The sequence below is a fragment of the Bombus affinis genome, chromosome 5, assembly GCF_024516045.1.
Source record: "Bombus affinis isolate iyBomAffi1 chromosome 5, iyBomAffi1.2, whole genome shotgun sequence".
NCBI classification, from domain to species: domain Eukaryota; kingdom Metazoa; phylum Arthropoda; class Insecta; order Hymenoptera; family Apidae; genus Bombus; species Bombus affinis.
In genome coordinates this window covers 656,263-679,751 of record NC_066348.1, presented here as the reverse complement: position 1 = coordinate 679,751, position 23,489 = coordinate 656,263, and the positions used below count along the sequence as shown (strand labels likewise).

General features: G+C 36.7%; 1 protein-coding gene across 3 annotated transcripts in view; it reads right to left on the bottom strand.

Annotated features, from left to right (window-relative positions):
- LOC126916974 (PH domain leucine-rich repeat-containing protein phosphatase 2) overlaps nt 1-23,489 on the bottom strand; it is an 83,690-nt gene that overhangs the window by 45,378 nt on the left and 14,823 nt on the right. For all 3 annotated transcript variants that reach the window (XR_007710835.1, XM_050723348.1, XM_050723347.1), the window contains exons 3-4: nt 16,211-16,364; nt 2,048-2,182 (exon numbers count right to left, since the gene is read on the bottom strand). Coding sequence is in view for 2 of the 3 variants with exons in the window: in XM_050723348.1 (XP_050579305.1) it covers nt 2,048-2,182; nt 16,211-16,364 (289 nt within the window). In the remaining variant the exon portion in view is untranslated. The remainder of the gene's footprint in view (nt 1-2,047; nt 2,183-16,210; nt 16,365-23,489) is intronic.

Below are 23,489 nucleotides of genomic sequence, written 5' to 3'. Positions count from 1 at the left end.
AAAGAAATTCTTGATCCGCGGAACGTACTTACGAATGGTGACAGAATCGTTTCACGGCAGGGATAAGGGACAGAACGTAGATAAATCATGGTGTTTCGTGGACAGGATAGAAGGATGAAAAAGAGGGGAGGGGTTTGGCGGCAGATCAGAGGGTGTACAAAATTGAGCCTGGATGTTTTCATTTCACCCTAAACTGACGCGCTTTTATCTTCTGGAGAAACTTGCAGACGTTTACGTAAAACGGCCAAGGTATCGTAATTGAAAGTGAAAGTGAGCGATGAAAGTCGTTCAAATAATAAAATTGGATGGTTTTTAATAGAAAAATTATAAAAATTATATGCGATGTACTTTAATCTTGCTACAAAGATTATAAAATCAACTAAGCACGAAAGATGAGATTTTTTATCTTTTGGACTTAATATAAAGAGACAGGAGGAAAATATATATGATACGCGTATCTCTTCGAAAATTTTTCCCATCTTTTCATCAAAGCGACCCGATTCTTTTAACGTCACCATGTTAGGATATCCATAAAATATCGACATGCAAACAGGTTAGCGAACAAGAACATACCATTCCATCTCCTGAAACAACCAACGAAACGAATGTTTTTATCCAAACTGACAATTCTTTATCTGGCAGGTTAACTCCTCAAGTGGTCGCGCTTCCGCTCGCAAAAAGAAATCCAATTTAAAGTTCACTTATCAGTCATGGGGTTAGATACTTGTATCTTACCTAACGTTCGACCATCGCGGCTATGAATCCGACAATTGATTGGCGTAACCGGTCTAACGGAACTTTCGGAGGATAAATCAAAGCTGAACATAAATCGTGGTTCGATATTGGAGATTGCAGTAGAGGGATGTTTTCTTTTCACGAGACATTCGTATCTGTGAAGCCATGATTCTATCGAGAGATTTTGTTGTATTCTCGACTGTAACACGTAGACAAATTTATTTCCACTTTGTTACACAGGGTTTCGACTGCGCGCGATACTATAGGTAAAATTAATTTTGCGTGAGTCTTTTATAAAATTAAAACGAATAGCAGAATATTTTACAAATCTCTTTTAAAAAATTTAATATCGTATTGCTCTATAAATTTTTCATAAATTTAATGTCTGGTAAGTAGACTAAAAATATTTATCCAATATAAATTTCACTCATTTGAATCAATATTCTATTTTTTTTCTGTATATTTTTGTACATACAAAGCGGAAACACTTGATGCTTTCGTTAGATGTTGAAATTATAAAAGTCGTAGTTAGAAGACGGGGAAACAATCGAGAGAAGCGGAGTTGAAGGAAAAGAGGAGTGAGATTTATAAGTCGAGACTTCCTTGAAACGAGTTTACGGAAGTTTTGATCGTCAAATGAAAATTACGAAGTTAGATTATGAGTTTCGCCAACGAGTATGGCAAAAAGCTGTATACATATGTGGCCGATAGTAAGTGTCCGCCGTTCTTTTATGATTCATACGACATGAATAATTTGTGTAATAAGATCTTGATATCCCATTCCAAAGTTTAACCGCTTCACTCAGAAAATTTTCCCCTAAAATTCTCCCAAAACTTTACAAACACAATAATCGCTTTTTAAATTAAATTCCAGAAATATTCTTGGGATGACGTAACATTCGCTATATTCTTGCAGCATTGTATCAAATGAGACCAAACATTTCGTCTACTAATTTTTATCATATTGTTCCAATTCTGATTAATTCCGTATAATATATCTTGAGAAATATTAAAAATTCGTAGTTCTGCTGCTGATATAATTCGCTAGACTTCGATCTACCTCACGTGTATCACAAAAAATCAATGGCTCAGCGTTTTTCACTAGCACGAACAAAGAATCTCATCCCTGAGCATCGCGGTACGATGATATATGTTTCAATAATTGCGCTCGCAAGAAATCGAGCACGGAGCATGAGATAAAGCCGGTTCTTATCCTTTCCTTGTACGTTCGACAGGCCTGAGGCTCCGTTTCTACCAAGCGTTTCTTATCCCCATAGGGGAGGATTGGCGAAATCCCGCGTGGAACACTTACCTGGATAAAGGAACAGCCTGGATCCGATGACAGCCAAGGGTCGCCTCTTCCACTGGGGAAAAACCAACCCCTTCAACACGAGCGCGTACCCGCAACGGCTGTATCCAACAAGCTCCGGCAAGGGGGATGCGGGTCCTGTGAGAAAAACGATGAAGAGATGAGCTACGGTGTTTCTAATCGGCGTAGAGAGATACAAGTGGTGCTAGTGCGATTATTGTGAAAGCTAGGCAAGTGGGTTGAGGTTAGATTGGGTAACCCTCTTTTGTAAATATTTCTTATATCATTGGTTATATTATTTTCTTATCTTTTGTTATATATACTGCCGGCCATAAGTATCGCAATACTTTTCTTTCTATTTAAAACTCACCACCAAACCGTATTATACGTCGTAAGTCACATACTGTCGCTAAATATATTTTTCAACAAGCTATAAAATGATTCTATGCGATAATAAAATCAATGATTACCGTACCAGATATGCAAAAGCGAATGATCAATTATTAATTTCCTACGATGTTCACGATCGGAAGTTTTACTGGAAAGTCAATACCGTATTACTATCTATTTATAATCATGCCATATTCTCACATTTCATATATAGTTTGGATTTCCACTCCAGAAATCAATCGACAAAGTCGCGATAAATATAAAATTACATAGAACGATGTCATCAGCTTTTAACGTGCCAAAACTGCTTTAAACTAAAATTCTCCTGTGATTAGATCGAAAGCTATAATTTATTCAATGCAATCCATATTCTTATCGTTAATATTAAAGGAACGGCAGACGAATGTCATTGAAGAATTTAAAAGTCAGATAATTAAATTCAGAATTATATAATGGAAGATTAAAAATCCTTCATCGCTCGAGAAAATCCTGACTAGGTACAAATTCAGTGCGGCTGTGAAATTGTTAATTAGTATGCGATTCCTTTCGATAATCGCGGTTATTTCGCGCAAGCTGTTGCGACAACGTTGAAAAATAAGATCTCGAATTCTCCCTCACGCTGTAAGTTCCTCGTGCAAGATGCTGCCCGGATATGGACTTCGAATTCATGAAATTGTAATTTCTTTCTGTACGCCAGCGAAGCATTATGTACGCGGAATTCCTACAACTTCGAGGAAATATAAGCAACTAGGAAAATTAAGGACGAGGGAACCGATTTCATTGAAACTGCCGGCAGATTTAATATGCCAACGCTACCGCTTTAGCGAAAAATATCGAAGGTAAGCAATAACTGACCGTCTTATTAAACCTCTCTTTATGGGAAGAAATTCGCATCGTCCAAAAAACTGATAGGATGGTACCGGAATCCCTTTATGATGCAACGATTCACTTATTCCTCAAATTATCTAGAAAATATAATATGGAAATTGTTTTTGCCATAATTTACACGAATAAAGAAACTAAATATATAACATAAATCTAACATAAACAATTATAAAAAATTTATTGGAATGTTTTATAACAAAGATCATCAAACTTTGAAGAATTAAAATAAAAATAAATTTGTTTCAATGTGGGGAAAGTGTAGGTCAAGCATCGAGATGTTGAAGAAGCCAGTTTATGTTTTCAAACAGCTACCTGGTAACGACGGAAGCTACAGCTTTGGAATTGAATTAAAATTAGAAACGGTTAACTGCGTAGACGGTGAGCACAAGTGACATCTGTATGCATCCGCATTAATGCAGTTTCGCGTTAGAATTCACTTTCGATGTTACCGAAATTCATCGTTAAATAACGCTTCATGGCGCAAAGCATGCAAATCATCCCCGAGAGACATCATAGACGGCGTTCACTCGAAACCATCATGTATATTTCATGTAGAAATGCGCATAAACGGCTTCTATCGGCCGCGCAACTACAATATTTCCGATCGTTACGTTTGCTTTGCCGGCAATTTTCCCGTCTTATTTATATTTTTTACAATTTGCATTTCTTATCGAACTTTTAAATTGGAATTTACGAGATTTCCTCGCTTTTGCCTTCGTATCGTGTTTGACGGTGTTTTTCCGAAAATTTATAAGAAGAGAGAAGTCAAGTGAACTTGATATATTGTGTTCCAACGCGATACAATATCAAATATGTGTAACATCAAATGTATGTAATAATCGACCAGCTCCTTCGGAATTTCATACCGTTGAATATCTTAATCAACCAACATCGACGAGAGGGGAACCAAGCATTCCACAAAGCCGCGAGTTTGTCCGACGAACCAGCAATATGCACGTTATCTCTTGGCATACTAAATGAAAATCTATCGAATAAATATTGACGTTCATGCGGCTCCTGACGCGGTTTCGTGTTTGCTCGCCGATTAACGGACCACGGTTATCGCCAGTTACGCGCATATATTATGTATAATTCAGCATGTGGCTCGTTACATTGTCAAGAATAAAAATGGACTCTCGAATTAGAATTAATAACATCTCAATAAACTATATTAATTTGAATTTCGGAATTGTTGGAATTTGAATTTCAGAGTAACTTCCACTTATCTGTCCGATAACTTAATATAATTCGCAAATAGTTATATACATTGAGAAATTGAAATGTAGAAAGTTTGTGGAAATAGATTTAGAACCCGCTCGAACGTCACATCTTAGTTTTATACCACTTTTCCGTATTATTACGAGGTTTATCCACTGTCCACTACGATATCTATGGAAAAACTGATGAGGTAGGGTTTACAGCGAAACAGAATCATGATATTCGATGGGAAGATGCCGAAGTGCTGGACTAACTCAATTAACCCGTTGATGGTGCTGGCGTGGCTGGTTGGTGAGCCATTAAAAGCGTAGCCAGTGTAACAGGATCCAAGCACATCCTGTAATTATCTACACCCCTAAAACGTCATTTCTGGACAATTCCACGAAAGCAGTAACTACATCTATCTCATTGGCGACTTAATCTTGGATACGGTCCTCGAGATGGACGAATTATAATTATATGTATAGTTATCAAGGTATCAGAAACAATAAGTGTATCTTTTGTTACACAAGTAGGTATGAAATTCGATCAAACAAAAAGTTGACAGAAATAATTCAGGTAAAGCATAGACACGAATCAAAGAACATTATTATTTGATAATTCTTTTCTGCATAATATTCTGCAAGATTAAATGTTCTTTTATAAATATCGAAGGTTGGAAAGTTTCACAATATTCTGAACGTGGTTTATACTTTTTGAATTTTATCTTGCTGCATTACGTAATGGTTGCATTAGCAGCATCAGCTCTTCATTTGCGAGGATTTTATGAGTTTGCGAGGCATTTAGAAAAGTCAATGCAAAAACAAACATCGTCTGGAAATTGTAAAGCTTCTTTGTATAATGCGTTGTGAATGTAAGTTAGTTAGAGAATCAGAAATATAAAGACAGAGGATGGAGTTGACGGTTATTTCGAGCAACTTAATTAAGAGTTTCGAAAAGCTGTAAAAGCAAAATTATCTCGGTACAACTGATATATTAAAATAGAATGCTCAAGCGTACTCTAATACCTCAATTATCCAACAACAATGAATATTTCCGCCTTGTGTGGGTGTTGGCAACTATTAAACCGTAATATTCGCTTGATGAATAGCAACTCGTTTTTCCTCGTGACGTAATTTTTCCCGGAACTGTGACGAATTTTACTACGATCTAACAATATACTCTCAGCCGCAATTTCGTCGAAGGACCAATTTAAATCGCTGAGATAGTAGGCAGGATTTCCGGTGGAACTTCCGGTCGATAAACTATCGACATGTTCCGTTCTTGCGCGAAACTCGTTCTAGGGTCCCGTGAAATTTCGCGCGACGCCAGAAGTTCTTGTTCGTCGTAATTTTGGAAATGGACCAAGTGTATCGTTCGCGTTAGTTCCGGCCTTAACTTCCGGCCAGGAGTACCATTTGTCGTCACGGCGAACTTGCCGCCGCCGGATAACTTTCGAGTCGCGAAATTTCGTTCGGCATTAGTTTCAAAACGCGCCCCTGTTCCGCTACCGGTACTCGACTAAATATTTACGTTGTTTGTTGCAAAAGTAATGCTCGTTGTGTTTGTGTTTGTATGGTTAAGCTAAGATTTAGCACAGAAACGGAAGAGATTAGCCAACTAAATGAAACGATTTAAAATTATACTGCCTTCTTCGGTTAATCTTTTAATTCGCGATGCTGCTCTATAACATTTAGTTTAAAAATGCTGCGAACTCTGCTTCTGATTAATATCTAACTCCTTTCGGCGAAAGCTCTTTTCTTTCATAAAAATGTAGAAGGTTTAGATAGCAGAAAGTTTCAAACGTGGTACATTTAAAACAAATAGTGGAAGTTCGACTGCACTGCGAGAAGCGAACAAGAGACAGTTTACAGGTGCAGAAGCATTACAATAGTATAAAACTTCAACGTTATGATTTATCTTTTTAACTTGTTTGTGCATGTAACGCAGAAGGACTTTAAAATTTGCTTTCACTAAGGTCTCAGTAGCTGTCCGAACATTTACTGAGGATATTTACAAGTGTATATTCAACAGCATCTTAGATTCAGATTAAATCGTAGAAGATCAAACTGCATACTAAATCACGGTTTCGAATCGTAACTCCGAGATATACTCACATCCAAATCCATGAATATCCTCATATTTATCCCAATTGTCAGACGATTTCTATGTTAAACCATCTGATAATACTTTTGTTCGATAGGAACAAACCTTGCGAATATTTGAAATTAGATTCTTACCATTGTTCGATAACTATAAATCAATCGAAAATTTTCAAAAGTTTACTGTCGTTCTATTCAAGTCACAGAATCCACGAAACAATGATAAATCAGCAATATTCGGAAAACAAAGGGAAGAGATACACATCCATCAAATATCTGTAGTCAATGTATCAAAATTCTTTTTCTTATACATTCAGTTATTCGTCTATTATTCATCCATCATTTATTGTACAATTCCTTCTATCCGTTTTCTCTTTTATCCGTTCGGTTCATCATTTTTTAAAGCTGAATGGTCATTGGCCATACAGGGTGCACTTCGCCCTATTGAATAGAGAGGCCACGAGGAAGCATAGTCTTTGGGGTTCACGCGTGCCACCCCAATTATGACGTTATTGCCGCTATTAATGAGCAATTTCAGGGGCTCTATGCTATTGCCCCCGTAAACTCCAAGTGCATTATGCTAACTTACGTTATACAATTTGCTGGGCTAATTAAGTTAAGACGTTAGATAGGCGCGTAACCACGATACCCGTTTCTGGGCTGTGGTTGTTTCCAACCTTTTTCTTCTCGCACGACTCTAGAAAGCCTCTAAAAAGCTTCGAGAACCGCCTTGTCGCTTTATATTTTCTGCAACCTCGACACTAGATTGGTGAATAAGTTTGAGACTCTGATGTACTGGTTGAAAGCTTTGGAATTTCACCGGAGAAATCGATCGTGAGAATAGTTCTCTTTTTGTGAAAAAATGCACGTGGTTCTCTTGTAAAATAGTGTAATTGATGTAACAATAGTTATGGGTTTTGACTAGCGTCAAAACGAGAATTTGCATAAAAATCCACAGTCTATTTATCACGGATTATTATTTCCGAGTCACACAATATTGTAAAGTGCCAAAATAAACGCTTTTATTCTGTATATCTTCTGTACATATATTCTGTATGTATAAAACCACAAAACTCATCCACCAATATAATTTCAACAAAACAAATTTCTAAAAAAATTCGTGTGAAAGAATCACGAGCTTTCCAGGGAACCGGTAAACAATCGGACATTCAATTTACGAAATGAAACAATCTGTGCCAATCACTTTTCCGTTATCGTTCGAGAAGGAATGTTTTTTGTGAAAAGTCAGATCGAATATATAGTTCTCGAAACAAATAAAACAGTGTCAGAAAACAAAAAATCGGACTTGAACTCCAATATTATCTGGTTTTGCAACATTAGGTTCGTATATATATATATATATGTATGTATGTATATATGTATATAATAAATATTATATAATGTTTATAATATGATGTTTTTACATTTACAGAACATACTAATAATATTTAGCTAAGAAATCTTAAAACACTTTGTAAAAAGAATATCCTGACTTAATATTTTCCTTTGAGAGGAATTCCAAGCATTATAGAGACGTTTACTGTTCTTACTGTACTGAACGTATTAACCAACAATCTCTTTGGAAGCGTCCTGATCAACAATAATTGCATCAGGTCTGGTCCGTCTGGTCTGTCTGGTCTTCGATCGATCTTCATGGTACGCAGAAACGAGACTCCATCGAAAGCGTAAACTGTGTTCTTGCTCTGCATCCTCCTGTACGAGCATAGGAGCTGAATCGCAGTCTAATCGGTCCGGGAAACTTGAGTTAAAAGGAGTGAATTGAACGCGTGGACCGATCCCAAGTAAAAGCGAACTCTTTGAAGCGTTTGCAAGCACAGCACGGAACGCATTGAGAAACGCTTTTACCGCGTTTCAGTCGAACCGAAATAACGTTACACGTTCTCTTGCTGATTAATTAATCGACCTTGCCAGAGACCCTGAGAAACCACGCAAGTGGCTGTTCCTTTGTGATTTCGTGTTCCATAAAACGATGGTTCTCTGTAGGATACTTTGTTGATTACGCCTGGGTAGATAATATCTTTTTCTGCGTATTTGCTTTTTTCTTTCCGCGTGAGAAAATGCGAATCTGGATCTTTTAGACACATACAGATCGAATACTAGTTTCTATCGTTGATTTAGGACGAGAGTTGAGAGATAACGAGCAAACGAGCAACAGCCAAAATTTACGTCGATAATGAATCCAATTTCGACCAATGATACATTAATCAACGTAATGGAGAGTCAGTCCTTAGTTGTATGCGATGCTAAACAATGCACAGTGTGTCGATAACAATGCATCGCTCGTTCGTTATTTGGCGGTTTCCGGTGACACGAATTTGATGGACTGTAGAACAGTTGACAGTATGCATGAATATTACAACGAATGCCATGGTCCGGAGCTATAGATCGTTTCGATTATGCCAAATTGGGTTGTTAAGGCTACCGATATCTTGAAACACAATATTTGGATTGTTCACGATGTTCATTCATGATTGAGTGTTCTTCACACGATCACTACCACGTTACTATTATATGCTTTGTATCGAATTCCTATTCAGCCTGAATGCGTTCTCGATGAAATCTGTTAATTTATCCCTTCAGCCGAGACAATTTTTTAAAAGAATAATTTAAAATTCAATACATATAATAATATAAATAATAAATAAATTATATAAATAAAAAGAAGTAGTAAACTCCACTGTTTTCATTTCATAACGTTTTAATATATTATAATATCGTACAGTTTAAACACATCAGGGATCAGATCGTTTATTATTTAGAATTTTTTCTCTAGTTTTATTACAATAAAAGTTAATAAAGTAAGCAAATTACCTTTTCCTCGCAGCAAATTCTGCATAAAAAGAATCCTGTATCAATCTTAGAGTCTCGCGGATTAAATATACCCGATATGCCATATTTACTCTGCTGCAAGCTACAATTTATCTTTATTATTCCAATTCAAGCGAACGTTTCAGCGTTTATTATGTTTACTCTGTCTCACTAGGGGATGAAAGAAACAGAAACGATCCATGTCACAAAGGAACATCGTCATTGCAGTACCACGTACAATCTTTTAAAAGAAGATATAACCTGATCGCATTTTTATTCTAAATATTCTTGTCATTCATCCCTTCATTTTCTCTAATCTTTGAATTAAATATACGTACACTTGAAATGCATACATTTAATCGTTATAGTATAGCCAGAATAAATTTTTATATTTCTTGCAAAAGTTTACTAAAAATTCCCCGTAAAAGCTTTTTCCTCTATATTTTCTCCATTCTAAATATTCCTCCATTCTTCATCTACTCCATAGTTAGCAAACTGTCAACTGCCATCACAACTTTTCCACGATACAATGAATTAATGTCCAAGGTCGCCACCCGTTCGGCTACCCTTAAAACACAGTAAATTCATTTAGCCAGTGTTCCAGCAACCACGACTCATGTCGTGGCTGAGGCTGAACATGTTTAACCATAATAACCGCTAACGACTGAGAGTTTCCACAGCGGAACTTCCGGAAACGAGGCGTTCGCCTTGCTAGGGGAAACGACCTAACCGGCTGGCTAAGCTGAAACGCTAAATGCCGATTACAGGCCGGCCAACAGTTCGGAATTTCTCTTGGAAACTTTCCACAGGTTTCCAACCAAGGATTACCTTGGGGACGCGGCGATTCTACAGGAATCCATGACGATTTCATCGTTGGCGCAACGCGGTTACCGTTACCGAAGAAATCGGGAAATAGAAACGGTAGAACACTTTTTCTCCCGGTCGATGGTTCGTTTCCATGTAACGAGTTTTATACATTTTTATTTTTTGATGACGTAAACTCTCTCTCTTTGAATATGAAGCTTTTATAAAATTCCCTTTTTTGGTAATCTATTTTTTTTTTGGGAAAGGCAAATTTTTTCGGATTTGACGGTTCTCTTTGATAGAATCCTATTTTATGCATTTATTTTTCGATAACATGGGCTGCCCCTTTGCCTATAAAATTTTTTTAAACACTTTCGGCAAGTATTTTTTAAATTGGAAATTCTGTTTCATACCATCTTGTGACTATAACACATTTTAACGTTCTATGCTCTGTTTATGAAAATAAAAGATAACAATTCTCTAACGTAGACAAACGATATTATACTAACATCGTAACGATTTCAGCATCCCGCACGTTGCAACAAATAACTGAAAAGATCATCGTCTTCGTTATATCCAATCTTATCTCGTTTTCCTACCTCATTCTCTTCTTTTCCACCACATTGATATTAATTTCCCTTCGGGCGAGATCAAATGTATCGCGAGCCATCATTTAATTACAATCTCGAAACGCTGTCGATATTCTCTGCTTTAACAACGCATATTTCAGGGGTACAAGGCAGTGGCAATGCCAGAATAAGCGTGTATCCAAGGTGGCAAGCAATTAGTACGTTATTTGATGGGCAAACACCGATTAACCATTCCGAAGTGCCAGAGGGTGAGAAAGGGGAGTCAACAAGAACGGCTGGTGGGTGAAGAGTAACCGAGACTTTGTTAAAGACATAGTCTAGACCGGAGATTGTACGCAACCGGACCTGGCTTTTCGCAAGTTCCATCAAAACGAGATATTCTCTTCAATTATGGAATAATATACGATGTTTGAAATCCTCTGTTTGAAATACGACGCTGTGAAAGAAATACTAATATATTTCTACTTCTAGTAATATTATTATAAATTTGATATTTACAATATTTGTATCTTTGATATTAGGATATGTTAATGCGGTTGTTTGCGAGAAAATTTCAGCGATTTATATTAAGTGTAACATTAAGAATAACAACGGAAATATATTAACACTTTAATGATCGGTACATTTATCTATAAACAAATATCTGTGACCAGAGAGTTTTTATTAATATTAAAATATTTGGATGTGAATAAATATCAATAACTTTTTGGTTAATAATGTGTTTATTTAATATTTTTTACACTTTTTATCAATTTGATTTATCAGTTTAGAGTATGGTACTATTCGTGGACTTCTCTTATATTTTTTTTAATCATATATATGACAGTATAGTTGATTGCTATTGTTGCACGATCTATATAGTATAATTATTTCACTTCCCTCTACTTACAATTTAATTTAAGTCGTATAATTTAATTTGAATATGTATCACTTTATTAGTTGGCAAGTTGATGGATCCATCTCTTACCCACATATGTTTCCGAGTCAGAAATCTCGTTGGTAAAAGTACGAAATGTAAAAAGTAAAGAAAACACAACGAAATAAAATGCGAAGGTTAAATACAACAGAACATTTTATAATGAATATTTTATCGATCCAACGCTCTAAAAATATCGCACGATAATTTTAATTACGTCACACGTTCTCAGTCAATAACATTCAGTTTATAGACATTTTAAGACGTCTCCGATCGTTAAAATGTTAAGTATAAAATTCAGAAGAATAAAAGATATAGTCGTTCATGTCAACATAATTTTTAAATTTTGTATTTGATAACCTAAAAATCGTAAACCTTAAGAATAATGATCGTGCTCCAATTTCTTGTCCGTTACACTGCCTGTCTCTCTCAATCGTGTAACTTTATCCTCCATAATATTCTTATAAAAGCAGCTTTAAAAGGAGCAGAGACATTAAGTTTTTTCAGACATTTTAATCTATGTCATCTTTCTTCAGTATCCATAATAACTTTCCACCTTTTATTAACTTCAGCAATATCAGCAATATTTTTCTGCTCGGTTGCTAACTTTTGAAAAATCTTCCTTTATACTTGCCTTCTTCCTTCCGTTAAAAGAAGCTATCTATAGTAATGGGTATATTAAAAGTTGTTGACATTATCCATTTTCTTTGATTAAGATAACAGAATAAAAGGTTACGAAAAAGAAAAAAAAACATATACAGAAAGCAAGAAGGCTTTTACTTCGGAACAAGCTCGCGAGCTTTTCACTGTATCCTTTGTGTTATGCACGAGCTTTTAATCTTCGCTGTCGCAGGACATTATGGCTTGCTTTGCTTCTTTAATGCCCTGATTCGCGATGTTCATGCTGTTCATAATATAAAGTATTAATAAACATAATGGAAAGAATCTAACGTCCAATACAGATGCCAAAGTTAACATATTGATTGAGAAAAACCTCTTCATAGTCCACTAACAGTTTTTCAGAGACATTCCTTCCACGTTTCATAAGTGTTCTAATATTTATAGAGATGTAAGTGACGTTAGAAAGTATGGTACCAGGATATAAAGATGTAAACTAGTAGCATTCTAAAAACAGGAGCAAACGGAAATTGCGACCGATAAAACAGAGCTGTGGCCATGGCTTCATGACTGTTCGTTAATTTGCGACCTCGATGAAGTATCTTTCGTAATTTGCGTAGAAAGACAGGCAAAATGAAAGAGGTGAGAATCGGTCTTCTATACATGTAACAGTGTATTACATTGATGCCAGAAACACGCGGTGTCACACCGGGACGCTGGTATAAAGTTGTCGCGAACAATGCACATCCGATTTCCGGCAGCCATTCACTGCGAGGAATTCGGTCGCGTTAAACTGTACGGTTAGTTGATCGACCGATTAACGCTCGACGATGGTTTCACGGGCAGCCACGTAATGAGTTATCGCAACTTGATAGTTCATAAAATTGATTGTGTCGATTGATCGGCTCTCGATTGTCCCCAAAGTTTCGACGACGTCCGTTCGGTCGTTCGCTGTGTGTATTTCGTTTTAATTGCGAGAACGAGAAGCGAAACGGTGAAAACGTGTTCACGATGTAATTATTTTAATTTTGAGCGCGAAATTGCGAAATGGAAACCGATGACAGGACGATTGAACGGATGAAAGGAACTACGGTTGAGAGCTGGCAATTGAAAATTGACGATTGACCAGTAATTGGAGACCACAGGAGAAGAATGTAATTCACATCGTGTTTTTGTTTTTTAGCCCTTTAACGATCAAACGCTTAAATCGTTAGACGAAAATTCTGAATGTGATATATAGTGACGAACAAGCATAACACGATGAAATATTTGAAATTTCGTCGATTAGTTACCTTATCTTCTCCAATTACTAGGTTAAGTACAAAAACGGAATATTAGAATGTAGAATTGCTTTCGTCAAACTGAGATAGAGTAAGACCTGGGAGAGAAATTAAGATGAAATTAATAAAGTTAAATTAGAATAGAGTCAGGTTGTAATTGATACTAAATAGAAGTTGAATCGACGCCACGTTCAGGAATACATGTAACTCTCCATCTTTTTCAAGCAGAATAAAAGATGGCAAACAGAAATTGAATTTGGACAATCAATATATTGATAATAAAAGAAGACAAAATGAAATTATAATTGTGCTTAGAAATTTAAATTTAACTATAACTGTTGCGAATTTACGCCACCGAAAGATATATCCGTTACATTTTTGCCAAAGTAAATAAAATAATACGAATCAATCGCAATGTATCAAATTAATTAATTAAGCTAATAGCCTGAGAAAATGTTCTATATCGTCCGAATTGTAGGTATAGTCACCAGAATTTTCCAGTATCCGTATAATTAGCGCGATTAACGTACGCAATTACGCGTCTAGCAAATGATTGATTGATACTGCGTCTATTATACCGATCTCCTTAATTAGGACTCGTTACAAAAACATGTCATTTCGATATTTAACCTTTCGTTTGCGTGTGTTTCGCATCGCTCATAAATAAAGCGAGACATCAAAATTTTTCACTTCTTATAACTAGCGGGGAAAAACGACTTATCGTGTTCTTTCCTAGTTTTCATATAATCTCTTTTTACAAATAATTATAAGGATATAATGGGTAATTTCATTTAATTTCATCACGAATTTTTATGCAATTTCATCAAGCTTCGTCAAACTCATTTAAATTAATTACATTGTCCACCAGAATCTCTCGGTTTCTGGCCGCTGACGTTGCAGTTAAATATCATCATTCTCGTTAAAGAGCTCTCGGATTTAATGTTATTAAATTTTTAATTAACAACTCCATTATCTTTCAGCTTCTCATTTACACCTTAAATGTTCGTTCAAACTCACTGTAATTTATTCATTTAATCCTCATTGTAGACTGATCATAGCAAAATTGATATTGATCCTGCTACGGCCGTCCAATTTTTCAATCTTAATGTGTGCATAATGCATAAATATATTACATACCGCTTGCTTTATTATCCAGGGATATATTACGTATATTTATGTATAAAATATTTACATAGGTACTCGTTACAGATCAATCATTCTAACGTTAACTGGGACTTACATAAGTAAACATAAAAACTTGCTAAATTTCTTTGAACTTTTTGATGTAGCAAAAATTCGGAAGCCGAGAATATGTGAAAGAATCGATCGGAAACAAGTGTCACTACACGAGCAATTTTAAGAGCGCGATAACCTACGTTAGCCAAGTTCCCTGAGAGGCGTCGTGTTCAATAAAAGGACGGGCCTATGGCATTTTCAAAGGTGTCGCTGCACGTGAAATTTCGTTACATAGTCCGTGTTCCCCTGTCGTGGTCGAGAATGTGCTGGCTGCAAATGAGGACTGACACGAACCTGCATCGTTCGACGTTGCACTGACAGAGATGAAAGCTTGCACCCGTGATTTACGTTGAAACGCCCAAGATTTTTTAACGAGCTTCTTTCTTTTTTAAAGATAATAATGGAAGATTTTTTAAACTTACGTTATGGTTATCTTAAAAGATCTTTTTAATAACGTTTACCGATCTTCTGGCCACTTGAATATAAAAACTAACTGATTCAGTTTTTTAACTAGAAATTAAATGATTAATATACGGGTGACAAATTAACTATACTGTAGTATCGTGGACAGAAGGCCTAAGATATCGGCCGAACCGTAAATAATGTCGCGAGAGCCGCGGCATCGTCGGGTATATCAACGTGTCGTCGGTTCTTTCAAGTGAACAGTTTCGAGGAAAAGGCCTGCGTGACCCTGGCCACGGGCGTTTTCGGGACACGTGTCCGATAGGACGGGAAAAGACAAAGAGATGCTAAAGACAGTGTTAGTTGAGACGCCGGCGAGAACGAATGCAAAAGGCGTACAGTGTGAGTTGAGAAGCGAGAGCGTGCGAGTGCAGAAGCCGAAGACTAGAGTTGTAGAGTTGTAGAGTTGCTAGCGTTGTAGAGAGATCGAGTTGTTGCGTTATAGAGTTGCGAGAATGATTTGAGTAGAATAAGACTTTTGTGTTTTAGTTCAAGTTGAACATTCATCGTTCTCTGTCCAATTAATCTCTGTTATTTTTATTTATCTTAATAAATAGTATTAGGAGAATTTTACAAATCTAAATTATCCTAATCCTATCCTTTTTTCCGATACTACAATACTATTCCCAGAATTTCAGCAGTCTAACAAACTCGAACGAAAGTGCCCCCATTTCGATCCTAATGTTATTCTACAAACTCTCGTCTTGGTGAGAGCACCACGAACCGTTGGTAGACACGAAAGAACATCGAGCCTAACAAGAAAAATCGAAATGAGACGCGTGTGGTCCACGATAAGTGAACACCAAACAACGTCGAAGCAAAGGACCAGCACGTAGAATAGAATAAATCACACTCACCCACGTGGAACGCGATGAGGTGTCGTAATTCAGGATCGACTCCGAGTCTTGACCGCCTGGATACGTCCTGGTAGCCGAGCTTTTGAAGAAATTGGTCCTGTATTTCGAGTGGTTTCTCGTGAGAAGCCAATCTCCTTCCGGACTCGCCTCCGTACTGAAAAACGAGCGTAATCTCTTAATGGATCTTATTATCGGCTCGTGCGGCAAATACAATCTCTGATCTAGCTTACATAAAAAGAAACGTAATCTCGTTTGTAAAGGATGAAGTGAAATTTGTAACATAAAAGCGGATAATTCCTTGTGGAAAGGAGAAATCATAAGTAACGTTTCTTATGGGTAGCAAAATAAACAAGTCGAAGATGATAAATTCTTTAAACCATAGTTATTGCTCCATAATAAAATTTAAAAAATACATTTTTATCGTATTATGAAGTTTTATCATAGTTCTGGTAAATAATAAAATCGTCCTGAATCTTCTTATTTACAATTTTTTTAAATTAAATTACGTTCCATTAAAAAAATAATAAAATATCCAGATATTTTTGAAACAGTATAGTGTACACGGTAGAATTGATTAATTCTATTTCCGCACAGTTCAAATATCGAAGCTTGCAAAAAACTATATCCAGAGATAAATACGATAGATAGGAGCTGTTTAAAAAAGAGAGGAAGAAAGGAAATTTCGGCTGGTATTTTTCATTTGCCCTCAGTCTGGCAGCGTCGCAGCGTTTCGTCACGAACGACGAGTTTTCGCGTGTTTCCGCGTAAATCTTCCTAACTTAATTAAGCCGAACGCGCTAGCTGGCCAAGTTCCATCTTAATTTCGACAACGAGGCCTGCGATGTTATTCGAAAGCTCGCGATATTCCACGGCCGTGAATTTTCCGGATCGAAGCTGCGCTTTCCTTTCATCTTCGGTAATTAAAAAACATTTCAACGTGACGTGGTCGGGTTTCACCACGCGCTCGATTCGTACGTTAGTTTGAAAACACTAATGATAACCACGGTGCGGTACATCAAAACTTTCATAACAGATGGATGACTGAGCTCTTTTATTCCCGGAGTAGTTTGTGATTAGTTGGTTAACTCGTTGCTAATAACAAAGGGTGTATGCTTTTGTTTGAAAACTGGAACAAAATAGTATTGTAACTAACACATGTTATTTTATTACTCGTTATTTCGACATCTTTCAAATTTCAACGATTTTATTTCGTTTGAAATTTCAGTTGCCCCTTTTCCACTCGAGAACTTTTTTTTAACGAGAATATAAAATAATAGCCAGTTAAATTTGAAATCTATCTCAAACAATTATCGACGTGAGCAGAAAATATACATTTGTACGTTAAAGTATCGAGTTTTATATTTAATCAATTGCTTAGTATTAATTTCCACCATAAGCATGGTAGGAGAATCGTGCACCAATGAATTCACTCGGTTCGTTCGCCTCGTCATAAAATTCTAGTAACGAAACTCTTCATCAAAATAACATAAACAACCTGCCGTCACATTCGCTCTGACATTATCAAATTCTCAAACGCCCAGTATCCACTCACGTCGATCGAAAACCCATTAAACATCCAATTCGAACGCCAAACCTTTCGAACAATCCCAATTCGAACTGCAGCATCGTGCCGCGCGCTGCTGTTTACGATTTCCGTTTTACTACTTCCTGTGGCCGGGCAACGGGATCGAAATTGCTAGTAATCCATGGCTCAGCGATCGCTACTCACGATCGAAACGCGTTATCGACCAATAGGGAACGATAACGCGGTCACGAAATTTTAAGGATTCCAATTCGAAATACCAAAAGGATACCAACGTGAAATGTTCGTAGGAGATGTTCTGAACTGATGGAAACATTTTTGATGTTAGCACATTCGCGGCTGACGGCTCTGACGCCAGAGCCTTGGCTAGACGCTACCTACAATTTCCATGAGTTTAGAGCTGATAGCCACAAAATTCTGTTATCAAAATGCGAGTGAATATAAAAGTATTGTTTTATTATATCACGACTTCATTATTTATAACCACTTGTCCTAGCCGCTGAATTCCTGTTGCAAATAGGTCCGCTTTTTTCATCCAGCCACGATAACTGAAAAATATATGTCTCTTATTTTATCTTTCGTCCTCGATTCTTCTAAATCCGCAGTGAAGAAGCTGCAGATGGGATTTCCCGCTCATACGATGTGTATAACTGTCTATGTGTATAGAATACGGAATTCCAACAAAAAGCGCGTTGAGGTATTGAAAGACTGGATACTATACGGTACATTGTGTAGCGAAGTAAAGCCAATAAATTAATAATCAATTTGCATTCTTTGACCAACTACGTAGGGGATTAACTGTATTGCGAAATTATATCGTAAAATTATCTCAATTCCCATTGCGTGGAAATTCCTTTTTGAGGTGAACGATATGCTGAAAGCCGTTAAATATGATAATTTGGGGGCAACTGAAAAAAAATTTACGCAATGACGCGAATTCATGTCAGCGGAAACCAAAAACAGAATCTAAAATGACGCGAATTCGCATCAGCGGTAATCGAAAACAGAATTCGAAATGACGTGAATTCGCGTTAACGGTAGCGAATGTATTAATGCGAGCAGTGACTCGTAATAAAGAAACATTCTTATAAATCTACCAAACAGCGTAAGTAGTTTTAGTATCTTCACCCCTCGAAATCACCATTTTCGCGAATTTGGTTTGATGCTTCAAGCATCCAGGCGACGAGTTGTAAAGTTTTCGATCCAGAACCGCCTGTGAGACAAGGTTCTCATAAAAAACCGCTTCGTCGGGTGGTCGAAAGGAGTTTTCAGCGTCGCGTCAATCGAAAAGTTTCTAGTTCTCCTTGGAAAAAGTCCAGCTTTGACCAAACAGTTTTTTTACCCGCAATCAACCAAACTTCTTCGGAAGTTTGATCATTTTGCATCACATAGCGACGAGTTTAATCGTCTTTTTTCTAGACGTTCCTTCTTTCAGGTTTTTGCCTTCCTTTTTGATTTCTCTGTAAATCGATACATTTTTCCTAGAAACTTTAAGTTTTTTTTTTTTAGGTCCGTTTAGTTGATTGTCTTGGGTAATTGGGAATGTGGAGAAATCTGGTTGAAGCTTGTTAAGATATATCGAGCGGTTCTGGCAATTTTGAAGATTAATTCATCTTGTGGTCAGAATACAAGCGATGTGAGTTGCGATAAATCAATTTAAGATTTAATCTGCTGTCTTACAATATCAAAATTATGGATCCCATAAAACGAAGGCAGTTTGTATCTAAGATGAATGTTAACTTGACTTTATTTTCAGCTTACATAGTTCTAGATTAGTGAATGCAAGTCGTCGCCATTGTTCTCTATCGTCCACAAAAATACTAAACCAATTATTTATTGCGCAAATCTTCAAGCTTCGTAAATAACAATAAATCCGTGATTAAATGTCTCATCGGTAATCTCCATTTCATGCTTCCCATTCATAAAAGCAAAAAAAAAAAAAAAAAAAAAGAAAAAAGAAAATAAAAAGAAAGAAACGAAGAAATAATCCCGTTGCAGGTAATAATTTCTATTTTTTAATACGGAAATATCTCGAGAAAGTTTATTCGTTGGATTAATAAAAAATAATCGACCGCGAATGTTACACCGAATGTCGTTTCGTTCAGCGTAATTAAAATATTCCGTTGCGGCGCCACGTTTTTCCATTACGATTTTGAACATTAACACATGTTCAATAGGAAAGTACGTATGTTTCGTGGATCGCTCTGCAATTACCTGCCACGTAGAATTACGTCGTTTAGTTTTTGTTTCGACGGAAACGTTCGCAGTATCGGGATTCCGGATTCATTTTGGCGAAATATGGCTAGGTCTAGATTTATTGGCGCGAATTTCGTTGGACGGCACAGGTTTTCGAAGCGAAGTAAAAAATTAAGGGGTAACATTTTTTTTGCTTTTTCGTTCTTCAAAGCGATCAAACGGTGTATGTAGCTTGGATTTTTCTTGCATGTTTTATTCATTTTAGAACATATATTTTACATTTACATTCGATACATTTTCGATGTAATTAAAAAAAAAAAAGAAAATTATACTTTATGAATAATTAATTAAATCAAGCGATAAATTTATGTCTTATAAACTGATTTCGAATTTTGGTACCATTATATTCGATCACTATGCCGATGATTTTACAATCCGTACGAGAACTCGTTCAACGAAAATTTCCTCCCTATTAAAATTGTTAAAGATTAATCGTTTCAATTTTCCGGAACGTTCAACATTCGTACCGCGATGTAAATAAATTAAATTCACGAGTTACTCGGAAGCGCAAAAACGGGGTTGCCGACTAAACGTCAAACCCGATGATGAAACAACGGTTAATAACGCAGGCAATGCCGTGTAAACGTCACCGAGAAGTACGAACAGACGCGTGTACAGTGTACAATGTACATAAATGGCATCTACAGAAAGACAGTGGGTCGGCCGCTGCAATATCTTCGAGATTATTTCCTTTGGCGTAAGTTCCGCCATCCAATGTAACTTCCTGCGGATCCTCTCTATTTAAAGGAAATTAGGAAAGCTGGCCATATTTCGGACGTTCTATAAAAGGGCCTCGTTTTGTTCGAAGGAAATGATCGTCCTTGATGAGAATTTCGGTACGATGTACGATTAAAGCGCTATTAGCACTTTGACGGCCACGCTGAAATCACATGTTTCGCTCAGGACGCTACGGGATTATTTTTATTATTCAAGGCATATAATGGCAAAATAATATTAAATTGATGATGTAAAACAACATTCTTCCCCAATGGACTGTTTACCTTATTGGTGGTCACGAGTGACAACCGTGGCGCCTTGGTAATAGTTGATAGCGACATATTATAACAAGGCTTCGTTTCTTTCAACAAACCATTTGCGTTCGTTATTTCGTCGTGAGCAGAACGTCCAGAATATATCGTTGAAACGTGTAGAAGATATTAGTAAACAGTATTTGCTTATTCTATATATAATAGTAAGGTATGTTCATACTTCACTAACTTCAGTTATATGATTATAAAGCAGCATTTAAGATTATTTTCTGAGGTGTGTTTAGAATAATATTCGTAGACTACCCCTCAAAGATATGGATGTAAACACAGTGCACTGTTAGATGCAAGATTTGTTCTCATGTTTTTTTATTGATGTTCTAATAAAAATGTTTAATTGTTTCATGGGGCACATTTTATTTCATAGTATCTTCTATTTATCGGTTATATTCAAAATGCCCTAACTGTTAATTTTCATTCAATTTTTACAATTGTAAGAAGTTCAAGCGCTCCGGTCACCAATGACCACCGGGGCGTCACAGGAGAAATCGTGGCCGGTCATATATTGACCAACGTGACAGTCAAAGTGTTAAGTAAATTTGTAGCGACAAAGTTGTAGCTGCAATTCTTCAGTTGGCTTCTCTTATTCGCAAGTTTACGAAGTTTCGATTCTAATGGGGCGCTGTTAATGTTTCTAGAAATGAGAATCGATGAGCAGGTACTGAGAATTCGTGACACAGAAATTCACTAACATACGCGGTTTGTTGGAAAAGTAAGGAGATTGTTTTACGTTGATTAAAAACAAATAAACACAAGTTTCTGAATCTGTTAGCATTTCCAACGTGGTATTAGCGACATTCCTATGAAACTACTACATATAAGTTCGAAATAAGATCCTCTCAAAAGATTGGACGCGCAAGAACCTCCGTTCCCGAAGAATCTCATCTGCAAAGCTAGCGAAATATCGTAAGCGATCTTCTCTAGAAAGGACTCGCTATTCTATCAGTCGATGGCTTATCAATCGATTCGATTCCACCAGACGATTTTTCTGTCAGCTCGGAAACGCATTGTCCTCCGGAAGCGATCAAGCTACCGCCTGATATCTCCGAGACTTTCCTTGTGAACGAAAACAAATGGGTTGCAAAATTTTCTTTACCACCTTCATGGACATATGGAGCTCTCTGAGGAAAATAAAATATTGTTTCCATTAAAAGTATCGTCTCGGTATCTATATGTCAGATTTTCGTTAGAAATTTTAGGCGCGTAATAATTAATAAGTATAACAAAAGCTATTGACAATGTCCCTGTGCTCAATAACGAATCCACGGTCAACGGGTAAACTCTTTGTACAATAGAATACATTTTGTAGCACGCAGACACGTTAACTCAGACGCTGGGTTACCTTCAAACTGACTGCCAAGAAGATAACAGTAAACTCTCCAAGGTGATTGCAAAATAAAAGACAGATACGGTCACATTCGTCAATTACACATTGATCGGGAATATCAACAAATTCCCAAGCGCCGTTACTAGGCAGTCCCGCGTAAAACCAACATTGCTCCTGACCGGGGCTTAATTCTTAATACAGCGTGTCCCTCAACATCGGTACTTCCTCTGTTAGACATATCATTCATCCCGTGACCGTGGCTACGTTCGGCGATCAGTTATGTCACCTCGAGCTCAAGTATTGGGGATGTTCCTAAAGAAAGGCCCGATGTCCCTACATCTCCGACATATATATAAGTTTATGTATAGAATTGTGACGCATTATAAAATATATGTTCATATGTTTAACATTTTCAGGGTCGAATTCAGATTGAAAATTCTCGTCAACCTATCAGAGCTTTATTTTTGTTCGATAGAAATGACGTTATCGATCCACATGAGAGAAACTGGGCTACTTGTTGTCCCCAGGGACTTGCATGTAATTAACAAAACTCATTATGAGCATCCATCGTTTACGTATATGTAGACAATTTATCGCGGTAATTTCGTTCGTTTCGAAAATACGAAATACTTCGAAACAGTGTTTTTAAAATTCGTTGGGTGTAGATAAATTATAACGGGATAGTTTCAGATTTGCGTTATAGTTAAATAAATGACCGCAGAACTGCAAATGCTCTTCCAAATGAGTGACTTTTTATTTTCTGCAGAAAGCACAGAGTTCATTACAAAAACTTGTTGGCTCGTTTATTATAAATCAAAGCTGAATATATTCAATTTCTCCTTTTCTTTTTTGCATTCTAACTTGCCACATGTAGCAATAAAGAAAGCGTATTTTTTCATTGAACTTCTTCCAACGACAATTTTTCCATTTAAAAATGGCGAAGATATATCTTCCCTTTATAGAGAGCTAAATAAAAACTTGGATGCTACCTTGTTCGCGAGCAACAATTTACGAGCTGTCGCGTTTAACGAGTACTCTTTACGGGCGAGTCGTTATTTAACGATTGCTGCTGCACAGGAACGAAGCTACACCCTGTTTCCCAGTCTA